At 41.3% G+C, this 13,643-nt stretch overlaps 1 protein-coding gene across 1 annotated transcript; it reads left to right on the top strand.

Moving 5' to 3' along the window:
• Positions 1–1,782: 1,782 nt before the first annotated feature.
• Positions 1,783–2,901, top strand: LOC124277584 (kiSS-1 receptor-like). Its single transcript, XM_046713302.1, has one exon. The coding sequence runs from the start codon at positions 1,783–1,785 to the stop codon at positions 2,899–2,901; it is 1,119 nt and encodes a 372-aa protein (XP_046569258.1).
• Positions 2,902–13,643: the final 10,742 nt, after the last annotated feature.

Raw genomic sequence — 13,643 nt, 5'->3', positions numbered from 1 at the left:
GGGAGTGTTAATGACAGATCCAGGTCGACCGACCTGCAGTAACCACCGCCGCCCAGGATCGCCACATCCGGTTGAGACATTTTCGTTCAAACACCACGGCCGCATCATCCACAACAATTCAAATCCCTGGACTGCCCCGAATCTCCGACCAGACAGTGCGCAATTGTCTATGGAAAGCCAGACTTTTTCCTCCAGCGAAACAATGTTCAGTCGTTCCCTTGGCCTTCTCGATTACCGGATGTGTCCCCCATTGAACATCTATGGGATACTCTTGATCGGCGCTTGCGCCAGCATAATCTGCCACCTCAGACACTACAAGCACTGCATACAGCACTTCAGCAAGTGTATCAAAACATTCCTCAAGACAGCATTCGGCATCTCCTTTCTTCTATCGGTCATAGCTGCCAAGCTGCTATCGATGCTCATGGTGGTCACACCAGATACTGACATTTTACTCTGACCAAGTGGCTTTAATAGTCCTGTGTGGTTTTACCAAACACTTTCTGGATAATCATGTTTTGGAAATTTGTAAAGTGATGATTTTATTGTAACTGAGCAATGATGTCGTGTTTGAATCAATGCACTAAGTCAGTAAACGCCAAAACAGCATGTCAAGTTTCTTTTTTTTAAGAGTATACTTGTATAGAATGTTGACACTCATGTTAAATCCAATGTGGTGTGAATGTTGATACCGATTATGGACCTGGACACTTGCTTGATATCTTATGAATGAGGATAATGGTGGCTCTTAGTTTCAGGAGTACCACCTCTGGTTAGATGCAAACAATTGGCATATATGTTAAGCCTAGGGCACTTTGACGCGCGCAATAACCAAGCTTTACCTGGAGCTTTTCACTAGAGTTGGGGTGAGCGGATATTTTCTTTTGAATGATCAAAACGTGCTTTACGAAAGTTTGCGTATGTCCTTAGTGCAAAGAATACCACGATGGGCCTTAAAATAAGGTAACCAACTGTGCTATGGAAGTCAGGTGATAGCCCAAGTGTGCCCAATTTCAGGTTGGCATGCTTGACGATATGTCCACCTGGAATGTGGAGAAGTAAGCCTCCACGACGCCATGACACCGGGTCTCTTCTCCAATATTGCTGAATGCGGTGTTAAACAACAAACAAACATTCTAAATAGTTGATCACGGTTAACGTCTTCCATCAAGACTCGAATTAAACCATCGTGAACACTATTCCTAACAACTTGCCATGAGAGTTTAATTGGACTACAGATCTAGGATAATGTCATCCTAAGGTTGTTACAAGTAGACAGCCCTTGGATGAGATGATTTAATATGGGTCTAGACCAATTTTCGCCTCATACACGCAGTTAGATTCATATCGTTCAGACGTCTAAATGTTTCTTATGTATCCCGATATATTAAGAGTTGAATCTGTAATGGATAACTTGACTGAATTACGCCTCCAGGTCATGAGTCAGTGCTTATAGCCGAAAGTATCGAGTTGTTGAATCTGCTAGTATTGGTTAAAGTGACAAGGCTCAAAACGATATTTGGTATTTCTATTTAATATCAGACAAAGTAGGTGGCTCATGCTGATTTTTATCCCTTTCATTATCTCTCATATCGACATACTAATGATATGCATTGAATTATGTGAGAAGATATTTGCACTCTTGATCTGTAAAAAGATAAGAAAAGACCAACACAAAAATAGACCCACGCTAGTTACATATGACTGTACACTAGGATTAACCATGTGCCTCTCTTCTTCTAGGTGACGTGTCATCAGTCCTGTAAGTCCTTGCGAGACAAGATGTCGCTGATCAACACAACCTATCCCGCTTCTGTACCGGTGACGAAATCCTTAGATCAAGGCAACTGGAAAACCATCGATGCTGTAGCATACAACATCGAAACTTATTACCTGTGGGTGATTCTGATTCTTGGGTTCCCTGGGAACTGCTTTTCGATCCTAACAATAATAAAAATGTCTCCTCCAAGGTCTCTTACGGTTTACATCGCCCTCCTCGCCATTGTGGACAACTTGGCCATTGTCAACAAACTCCTCATATTTGTTCTTATGGATTATGGAGTAGACATCGGATCATTTGGTTGCAAATTTCTTGGCTTTTGTGGAAACTTCCTCATCACACTTGCCAACTGGTTATTAGTTGCTCTGTCCGTGGAAAGATTCGCTGCTGTTTGGTTTCCTTTGAAGGTGGGTCAGAACTGGACTTTCAGGAAGTCTTTGGTTGTTGTAGGAGGAATAACGGTGCCGCTCCTGCTTTTGTTCCTTCACCTCTTCTGGACAACAGATTATATTGCCATGGATTACCCCGGCACATCGTTTTGTGGGATCCACGAGAGGTATATGGACTTTATGATTGATGTTTGGTACTGGATGAATGTTGCAATGTACGCCATTCTTCCATGCTCTCTACTTCTTACCTTCAATGTGCTCATTGTTGCAGGAATACTTAAATCGGGTAGATTGCATCAATATCTGAACAGGGATGACTCAGTGATTAACGTCAACGTCACGACCAATCGTCAACGGCAAGTGACCATAATGCTTGTGACATCAGCAGTTGCATTAGTCATTCTCACAACGCCACGGTGTGTGTTCCTCATATTATCACCTTACTGGACAGCCCCTGAGAACACCCACAAGGGAGCCATGTGGTATCTGCTTGATACTATTGCCTTTGTTTTATGTGACTCAACGCACGCTGTCAATTTCTATCTCTATTGCTGCAGTGCAAGGAGATTCAGACGCCAATTCCGTGACCTTGTGCTGTGCCGGAAGCGGAAACGACCCCGCAGCTTACAATATTACACTGTGTCATGCCACCAAACAATACGTTTTAACACTGCGCTGAGAAGGGATTCCACCGATCGACCATGCGTCCGGTACCGTAATCAGGATTACTGACTAGCCGACATATTTAACCTGAGACGTAACATCCAAGCTCACGACTATTTTGTCTTAAATAACATTGAGTACAAAGACAGTCCAGCTTCTTGACAAACTATCGTGACTTATATGTTCATGTAACCTGGCAACATATCAAAGGATGTACCAACGTACTGATTATTTCAAGTACCACACTGTGTCTGGTGCTGTTGGTAAAACTTTGAGTGAGTGAGTGAGTGAGTTTAGTTTTACGCCGCCCTCAGCAATATCCCAGCTATATGGCGGCGGACTGTAAATAAACGAGTCTGGACCAGACAATCCAGTGATCAACAGCATGATCATCGATCTGCGCAATTGGGAACCGATGATCACGTGTCAACCAAGTCAGCGAAACTGACCACCCGATCCCGTTAGTCGCCTCTTACGACAAGCATAGTCGCCTTTTATGGCAAGCACATGGGTTGCTGAAGACTTATTCTACCCCGGATCTTCACGGGTCGGTAAAACTTTGAATACAAGATATATGTGTAGTGTATATAATATGTGTATTTTCACAGAATGTATCTGAATGTTGCTCACCGTAGTGTAACCTGTGCCACTGTCTGGGGTGTTAAACATAGAGCCACGGGACTGTGTAGCTATCTTAAACTGTGAATAAATTATTAATGACACTTCAAATATATTATGGTACAGACATCGGTACTGGGTTCGTAGCAACAGCTGAAGCAAACGATTCTGGGAATCAGAAAATTTTTCGAGTGCATAGTTCAAGACTGTGTTAAATGCAAAATTAATGGTGATGCTTTGCATATAAGTGGATCTCGTATGGTCATTATAATAATAGAGTAAGCACTATGTAGTGTAATTATTTTGTATATTAAATTTAATTTGCACAAGACAATAGGACTTCATAAGACGGAACCTGCTCAATATTATCACTATATCAGAATGTGATGGTGGATGGTGAATCCTCTTCCAGTGTTGCAGGAATGATATCTTTCGAAGTAAATAATGTAACACAATTTATGCAGATACTTTGATAAAGCCGTGTATGGGACTGCATCTAAGATTTGGTTTTCAGCTTTGCACGACCCGTGAAGTTCCGGGTCAGAATATTGATCTTCAGTAACCCATGCTTGTCGTAAGAGGCGACTAACGGGATCGGGTGGTCAGGCTCGCTGACTTGGTTGACACATGTCATCGGTTTCCAAGTGAGCAGATCGATGCTCATGCTGTTGATCACTGGATTGTCTGGTCCAAACTCGATTATTTACAGACCGCCGCCATATAGCTGGAATATTGCTTAGTGCGGCGTAAAACTAAACTCACTCACTCAGCTTTGCACCTCTTTCGGTTTGTATTGTCCACGAGAACATACTCAATGTGGCGACAGCAACATCTGTGCTATAAAGGTTAAATCAAGGTAAAAATTCATAGCATCCCGAATAATTCAGGACACATGTTAGGCCCCAACTACTAACTACACATGTACCAATTTTCAACATCTCTTGGATGGCCGATTAACGGTGACGCCAGAAAGATGGAAATAAAAAATTGGCGTTGCTAGATTAGTTAAAAAAACCAAAACAAAAGTAAAACGTAAATGTAGTTCGAAAACCACATACTTGCTGCAAAGTACAAGCCACAACGATGCAGACATGACTGGTTAATGGCCGAACATGACAATTTAACTAAGGTCGATGTGACCATAATGATAATCAGGTTGAATTCTGAGTGTTGCAGACACCATAGCCAGAATCATCCTAGTCATCCTAAATAGTTTAATCTCCGTAGACCTTGCAGTTTCAGAGACGATGTCAACATTTAACGATTACATTGTCTTCCACTCAGGTGAGCTGACACTAATATAATCAATCACGTTTTAAAGCTAGTTTATTTGGTTCATAATGCTCATACTGATATGTACCTGCTCTGTACATAAACCACTTTGTTGTGTGGAGAGTTTAGTGACACTTGCTTTTCTTATGTTTCGTCCCAGTTATTGCTTTCCATGAAATTGTTTGTGTAATGTGCTGATCACATTCCTTATTTTGTATTCAAATTTGGCATTGGTGTTTTGCTCTGTTATCTCTTTACAGTGGCTCTGAAACTACGTATTTGAGTTATTCATTAATGTATTCACTTGGTTATTACTCAGCAGCATGCACATGACCACCAACTGCTGTAATAACAGTCATCATTATGTGAATACCGATGTACCTCAAGAATAAACGTGATTATCTTTAATGCCTGTAATATTTGTAATATTTCTAATGTTTTAATTGATCAATTGTGTACTGACTGCCTAAGCAAAATAGGTTCTTCAATCGAACAATTCTCTGTTAAGAACAATCTTTTTTGAAGGTTCTACCACCACTTACCTTGGGGATAAAAGTATCAGACACAACGCTTCTGTATTTATTCGTGCAACGGAATTGTGGAAAAAGTCTGTCGGTTTTCAAATCATTTCAAGAATACAATAGAATTAGAATACATTTGTGAACTTCATGTACATTTCAATTTAAACGATTTTCTTGGGATAAACCTGTGTTTCCAATACTACTGGGAAAGCAATATTCTTGTCATCAGGATTACTGACACCAGAAGAAAAGAGCAAGAACAAACAATAACAATAAAACATATAAAGACAATACCTACAAAATATAATCTCTAGTACACCAGGCGTATCTTGAAGCACATCTTAAGTTGTGTCTCACTCTTTCTCTTCCAAATACAAGATTCAATAATCGTCATATATATTCAGGATTATATTACGTACGTGTAAATACGTCACTGATTTACCGATATCTTGAACTATTGTCATCATTGCCATTTCCAGGGAATGTTGAGTTCATTCACCAAGCAACATTTAACAAATGAAAAACACAGAACCTACTTTCTCATATCCCTTCGTGTGCAGCTACATCATCATCAATAACTTGATTGTTGTTCACAAATCACATCATATAGCAGTAATACTGCTGAGACAAATAAATACTCATAATATAGTCAGAATGGTACAATCACAGATATTTCCTATGGATGTGGAAAGGGTTTTGTCGCTTCTATTCTACTACTGAAAATTGTTTTAAAAAAATACTGGACATGAGTATTGAATTTCTGATAATAAGACACTCTTCAACCTGAAAGGTGTCTCTGGGAAGATCATCAATAAACAGAAACACCACCCATCCCCACCTTTACTGGATGCGCCATCCACCCTTTCTTATGTACTATGTGACATGAACCTTTTTAATATTGCAGTATCTGGTAACAGCTGAAATGACCTGAACCAGTTTTTCTTTGATCTCCAACACTGTAGCCTCCAGCTAACTGAAAGCAAGTAATAAACACGCCAGCTTTAATAGCATCATTTCCGGACTGATCAACACAGAAATATATGATAGTTATTTTGCCTCTAGCGACAATAAGCGAGAATTAATATTCACTTATTATCTTTACCCAAACTACATGGATCAGACTGTTGTATTTTGTCGAAAGTACAGATTAAAACAAGAAGCTATTAATATAATACGATGACATGTGTCAACTAAGTCAGCGAGTCTGACCACCCGATCCCGTTAGTCGCCTCTCACAATAAGCATGGGTTTCTGAAGACCAATCCTAACCCGGATCTTCACGAGTACATACATGTTTGACAAAGAGTTAACTTAGGGAGTTGGCTTAGCCAATCAGTCGCCAAGAGAGAGAGAGAGAGTCTTTATGTCTTGGTGACGTAGTTGACAGCATATCATCGTTCCCCGACTTGTCATCATTACTCATGATGAAATGATGTCATTACATGATGACAGTTACTGGATTCTCTGGTCAAGCTGACTGTGACACCCCTGGGCAGAATTGGTCTTCAGCAACGCATGCTTGTCGTAAGAAGCGACTGACGGGATTGGGTGGTCGGGCTAGCTGACTTGGTTGATACATGTCATTGCATCCCACTTGCGTTTGTCGATGCTCATAACGTTCATCACTGGATTGCCCGGTCTGGATAACTTACAGACCGCCATCATATGGCTTGTGTATCGTCGGGAGTTTAACAAGAAACAAGCAAGCACCTCCTCTGGTGTAGCTTTTCTTTCCAGGCTGCCGTGGGCAACATTCCCGGATGCTGCCTTGTGTTACAGGCACTTACTTTTTTAGACAGTAACTGTGAGTGGCGGATGCTACCAGTAGAGCAGGACATATTTTCCTTTTTTTTGCGAACACTTGGCACCAACACTGATTTCCGTGATCAATTTCTAGAATGTTTAAATGGAAAGTGTTTCGTGAGACGGATTATTTTCGGGTGTCGAATTCACAGTTCATTTTCACAGACGTTCAGAACTGCACAATACAACTGAAAGGTTGAACGTCCAAACATATCGTGAACGAATAGAATCGGTATCACTGTATTCCCGTGTAAATGATCTATCGATGCCGCGCGGAAGGATCGGGAAGGAGGTCAATGTCACGTGGCTGCAGCCTGTGTTATTTCCGTATTGTTAATAAGATTGGCAAAGTATTTACTGTTGCATCCGTGTGCTCCACATGCCATGGCGCTGAGTTAAGCCTCACCCACACAGAAGAATATTCATAACCATTAAAAAGGTTTTAACAGCGATCAGACGGTAGTAAACACATGTGAAAAGTCGCAAAATCAATATACATTATAGGCGCACTGCATTAAGGCGGACTGGCCAAGATACATGCTTAATTTTAAGTATTTATGAACACAAAACAATAAACCAATTTAAAGTATTATCAAGCATATGATCAAAAGGTAGCAGCACTGATATAGTAGCTAGTCAGTTGTGAAGGGTCAACTGCCAAATAGACCGTGTTAATGTATCACAGATTTAGAATGTTGCCAGAAGCCAAACTCAGTTTCTCTGACATTGGCTCAAACCATCTGCTACGATAACCGGACAGCAACTCAGTCCTTTGAACCTTAGAGGAGCGACGGTAAGACAAGATGGTCTTCAACGTGCGATAATCTCTCAGAGTATATTTAGCAAAAAGCTGTTACAGGTTAATAGCGGACGTCACAGTACACACATTCCAATGGAGGACTCTTTCACCATAAGTAGTCAGCGATTGTCATTAAGTGTCGCATCGGACTTTAAAAAAAAAAAAAACCCAACAAAATCAAAATATTTGTCAGCCTCAGGATTAAACTGAAATGTAATACACAACATAAATAATCTTCAATTTCATTCTAATGCTTCGTGTAAAGCATCAAATTCAGTTGTAATGGGGCACTTGCTCGTTATTTCTCTGCTAGAAAATTTAATGTCAAGTAACTTGAACCACTGAAAAGTGAACTGAAACATATAAGTAGTATTCACAGATACACAGCCTCTAGTGTGTGTGTGGTTTTAGCCTCAAGGAACAGCGGTCATATCACAGTGAGTCAGACTAACGTTGGTCTTAAGTGACGGACATACTTTACTGAGTACAAGGTAGTTGCCACAAACCGATACTGGTGATCGGGGAGACGTTGGTCTAAAGTGACGGACATACTCTACTGAGTACAAGGTAGTTGCCACAAACCGATACTGGTGATCGGAGAGACGTTGGTCTAAAGTGACGGACATACTTAATGAGTACAAGGTAGTTGCCACAAACCGATACTGGTGATCGGGGAGACGTTGGTCTAAAGTGACGTACATACTTTACTGAGTACAAGGTAGTTGCCACAAACCGATACTGGTGATCGGGGAGACGTTGGTCTAAAGTGACGGACATACTTAATGAGTACAAGGTAGTTGCCACAAACCGATACTGGTGATCGGGGAGACGTTGGTCTAAAGTGACGGGCATACTTAATGAGTACAAGGTAGTTGCCACAAACCGATACTGGTGATCGGGGAGACGTTGGTCTAAAGTGACGGGCATACTTAATGAGTACAAGGTAGTTGCCACAAACCGATACTGGTGATCGGGGAGACGTTGGTCTAAAGTGACGGACATACTTAATGAGTACAAGGTAGTTGCCACAAACCGATACTGGTGATCGGGGAGACGTTGGTCTAAAGTGACGGACATACTTAATGAGTACAAGGTAGTTGCCACAAACCGATACTGGTGATCGGGGAGACGTTGGTCTAAAGTGACGGACATACTTAATGAGTACAAGGTAGTTGTAGGATTAAACTGAAATGTAATACACAACATAAATAATCTTCAATTTCATTCTAATGCTTCGTGTAAAGCATCAAATTCAGTTGTAATGGGGCACTTGCTCGTTATTTCTCTGCTAGAAAATTTAATGTCAAGTAACTTGAACCACTGAAAAGTGAACTGAAACATATAAGTAGTATTCACAGATACACATCCTCTAGTGTGTGTGTGGTTTTAGCCTCAAGGAACAGCGGTCATATCACAGTGAGTCAGACTAACGTTGGTCTTAAGTGACGGACATACTTTACTGAGTACAAGGTAGTTGCCACAAACCGATACTGGTGATCGGGGAGACGTTGGTCTAAAGTGACGGGCATACTTTACTGAGTACAAGGTAGTTGCCACAAACCGATACTGGTGATGGGGGAGACGTTGGTCTAAAGTGACGGACATACTTTACTGAGTACAAGGTAGTTGCCACAAACCGATACTGGTGATCGGGGAGACGTTGGTCTAAAGTGACGGGCATACTTTACTGAGTACAATGTAGTTGCCACAAACCGATACTGGTGATGGGAGAGACGTTGGTCTAAAGTGACGGACATACTTAATGAGTACAAGGTAGTCGAGAGCAGTCATCGTGTTCTGACACAACTAAAGGCTTAGTGCTTAGAGCATACACTAAGGCGTTTGTCAACCCTTCTGAAGTGTACGATAGGATACGATATTGGTTCTTAATCATACGGAGAGAATCGAAAGCAGTCATCGTGTTCTGACACAACTAAAGGCTTAGTGCATGCACTGAGACGTTTGGCAACCCTTCTGAGCTATACCGATAGGATATTATGTTATGACTTATTTTTAACACAATCACGTCATAATCATACGACACGATTATGCATCAACTGACTGAAGGGCTTCTCAGATATTTATAACTATTCGTCTTGTTATATTGATTTCGTAAGTCACTATGGTGAGAATCTCTGCGTGGCTATTGTGTCTTGTGTGATCTGAATGGGTGGAGTTCCGATAACTATATCAAATGCTGCTGGTAAGGCTTGAAATACACCCACAAGGGCTTCCAGGAGAACTCAGTCATTTTAAATGTCACACTGTGCTGGATGTAATCGTGATAATGTGATGAGTTTCAGACCTAAACCTATCCTATTTTCACGTCAAGGACAAGAATGTTCCACAATGTACATCACGCAAGGTATTATATGTATACATCTAGACTCAACTCGAAGTGGATCAACAAGCCACTTCTCTGTATGAAACACTTAATGACAGAGGTCAGCTTTAAGATCAAAAGTGTCTTAAGCTTGTGGCTTTAGGTAAGAGGAAATGAAGTGAGAGAAAGAAATGATACGTACAGAAACAGCTGGATAATTGGCCATTGACAGGTGTCAGACACACTGGAAGCAAACCGAAAATAACACCATGCTTGCAAAGCAAAGACTATTCAGCTCACAGTAATTACCAAGAGTAACGACTGTGGTTTGTATGTACATGTAGGTCATGTAGGAAACGTATGCTTAGCCAAGATACAGGCATTACGATTGCACCAATTGCGCTGATCTATGTCTTTATTCACACAAATTGAATTTCACATCATTCAAAGTATATTTAACATCGTATGGTTTTCACCGTAGAAATGTTGTTTTCAGTTTGTCTAAGTTTGCTGATAATCGCCATTTTGCAGTAGGCTGGTGTCCATGCCGGTAGCGATTGTACTGCACGTCCCGATGCTCCCTTTAGTTGCTCGCGATATATAGCCCGGTTGCAAAGGTACATGTAGTGTAAGTCCCGATGCTCCCTTTAGTTGCTGGCGATCGTTAGCCCGGTTTTGTATTGTTAAATATGATGACATATTTTTATAGTAACATACACGTATTAAAACACATCTGTGATCGTCTAGTTATTTTCACATCCTTGAATAGATTTTATAAAAGATATATGTATTTATCATGAATGCAAAACTTTTCTAGTCACGGTGTGGCTGAAATACTGCCGATGCGACTCCAAATGTTAACTCACTCACTCAAATTTCAGCATGTAATGGCAAACCAGAAGCTATGAATCTGGCAAAAACGTTTACTTGAGCTTCAGCTACCGATCGATTATTTGATATCGTTTAACTAAGCAACAGTTCTCGGTGTTGCATGGAAAGGAAGGATGTCCCACATATCTTTAGAATATCAGTGTATCGTGTTATCTGAAGTCCAGCGTAATGGGTGAATACAGACACTCATGACATTACAAGTCACAAGCCATACCTGATACCTGTACTAAGAGCACTACAGACGTACACTGTTTACATGGCCAAGTTGTCTCCATGTTGGCTACTAGTCGTATGAGGACGATGTTGGCTTGGTGAAATATAACCAATTCGCCATTCGCCAGGAGTTTCTGCACTCACACAGATGGAATATTTGTTCTTAAACATTGTTCGGATCGTGACGCTAAGTCCCTAGAGAGAGAGAGAAAGAGATAGATATAGATATATAGACAGAGACAAAGACAGAGTTTATTTCCAGTAAAAAGGCCGTAGGCCCAAAATATACTAGGCACATAAAGAAACTGTGCATACAAAAATTTAAGATCTAAATTTATCAAACCTGTGTAGACACATAAGGATTTAAACTCAGAGATAAGTGACATGTATCCAACATGCATGCACGTGCCACGTTCCGTGACGTCAGTGGGTTCGTCCTTGAGACGTGCAATACGTTGTTGCTCGTGCATTCCGGGAAAGAGAAACAGAGCAAATGCATGCCACACAATACTGTCACTTTGGAAAGCTCAACCCCTGCCCTTGCGATCGTTCAAAAAAATTAAACGGCTATTAAAACGCATAGCATGCCAAGGCTCACGTCTGCACAACGTCATGAGGCCATTGGGATGGTCCGTGGAGGAATGTCTCAACGACAAGTGGCTGCACATTTCCACTGCCACCGGAACACCATTTCTGCACTGGTGAGACGCTACCAGAACACAAATGACGTCATCGATCGGCCACGTTCTGGACGTCCACGTGTAACAACGCCAAGACAGGACAGATGGATAAGGGTGACCCATCTTCGCCACAGGCTTCAGACTGCAGTGATGACTGCCCGAACCATCCCAGGACTTCGCCGTATCCATCCCAACACAGTTCGACAACGTTTACGTCATCACGGGATCAGACCACGACGTCCCGCCATACTGCCTATCCTGACACAACGTCATCGACAAGCTCGCCGAATGTGGTGCCGAAATCATGTCCGCAGACCCTTGTTTTGGTGGAGAAATGTTGTTTTTACAGATGAGTGCAGGTTAAACATTTCCCATAGTGATGGACGTCAACGTGCCTATAGACGCGTGGGAGAACGTTATGCACAGGCCTGTGTCTTGGAGAGGAATCGCTTTGGTGGTTGTTCCGTGATGATTTGAGGTGGAATAACAGCACGCCAAAGAACTCCTTTGGTGATAGTTCAGGGCAACTTAACTGGACTGGTGTGGGCTACAGGGATCAGATTCTTCGACCTGTGGCAAATCCTTTTGCAACGTCATGGCCCTGGGTTAACATTCCAACAGGACAATGCCCGCCCTCATACCGCAAGGGTTGCTATGGATTTCTTGCAACACCACAACGTTGACTTACTGCCTTGGCCTGCAAATTCACCGGATCTCTCCCCGATAGAGCATGTTTGGGACGAGATGGATCGACGTCTACGCCGTCTTCCTCATCCGTCAGATAACGTCCTTGACCTTGCAACAGAACTTGGGAGAATCTCGCGTGACATCCCACAAGCCTTCCTTGCACGTTTGATAGGCTCTATGCGTCGTCGATGCACAGCTGTTCTCAATGCCGATGGTGGACATACCCGTTATTGAGCTTGTGACATGGTCGTTTGACCCCTGTCCCGCTTGTGGACTCGTGACGTCATTGTGATTGATTTTTCAATTGAAATTCTACCGACTTGTTATGGTCTCATGATCCCTCCATTCAAGTTTATATGTACCTTTGACATTGTTATCGTACTTATCAACTGGGAAAATATTTTGACAATGCACAGTTTCTTTATGTGGCTAGTATACATTCAAAAGGAAATTCCAGTATAGTCAGGGGCATAATGATCATTCAAGTGTGTTGATAATAATCCTTTTAACATAAAATAGATACAAGGCAACAGATTTAACAGTGTCTACATTAGTATTCTTGAAAAGATTTGCTAAAGAATATACAGTATAAGGCTTTTTAGCACATTTTGTAATAAACCTCTCTCTTAGTTGTGAATAGGATTCACAAATGAAAAGTACATGAAATTCATCTTCAGTATAGGTAAGACCTTTAGATATACGTGATGTACAAAATCTTTGATTATAATCAGTGTTGTTATAACGTCCAGTTGCTACAGCTATTTTAAAATTACTACATCTAAATTGTGCTAAAACAACTCTTAAATATGTAGAAAGGTTAAACGATAAATAACATTCAACATTTAACGCTGATTTAAAATACTGATAATAGTTGCATTTGGAGGAATTACTCCACGATGACGGATTATTGACGATTATTATAGATAGAGAGATAGATAGATAGATAGACAGTTAACAGCTGGGATAACTGGGATTTTTTTTCTTTTCTCGGATTAAGAATCTGT

This window comes from Haliotis rubra, unplaced genomic scaffold, assembly GCF_003918875.1.
Source record: "Haliotis rubra isolate DU_JTF1 unplaced genomic scaffold, ASM391887v1 Scf224, whole genome shotgun sequence".
Taxonomy (NCBI): Eukaryota; Metazoa; Mollusca; class Gastropoda; order Lepetellida; family Haliotidae; genus Haliotis; species Haliotis rubra.
The sequence above is the reverse complement of the archived record's forward strand: the minus strand, read 5'-3'. Positions and strand labels throughout refer to the sequence as shown.

Coding starts and splice junctions, on each gene's coding strand:
- LOC124277584 (XM_046713302.1), top strand. CDS start 1,783: ATGTCGCTGATCAACACAACCTATCCCGCTTCTGTACCGGTGACGAAA.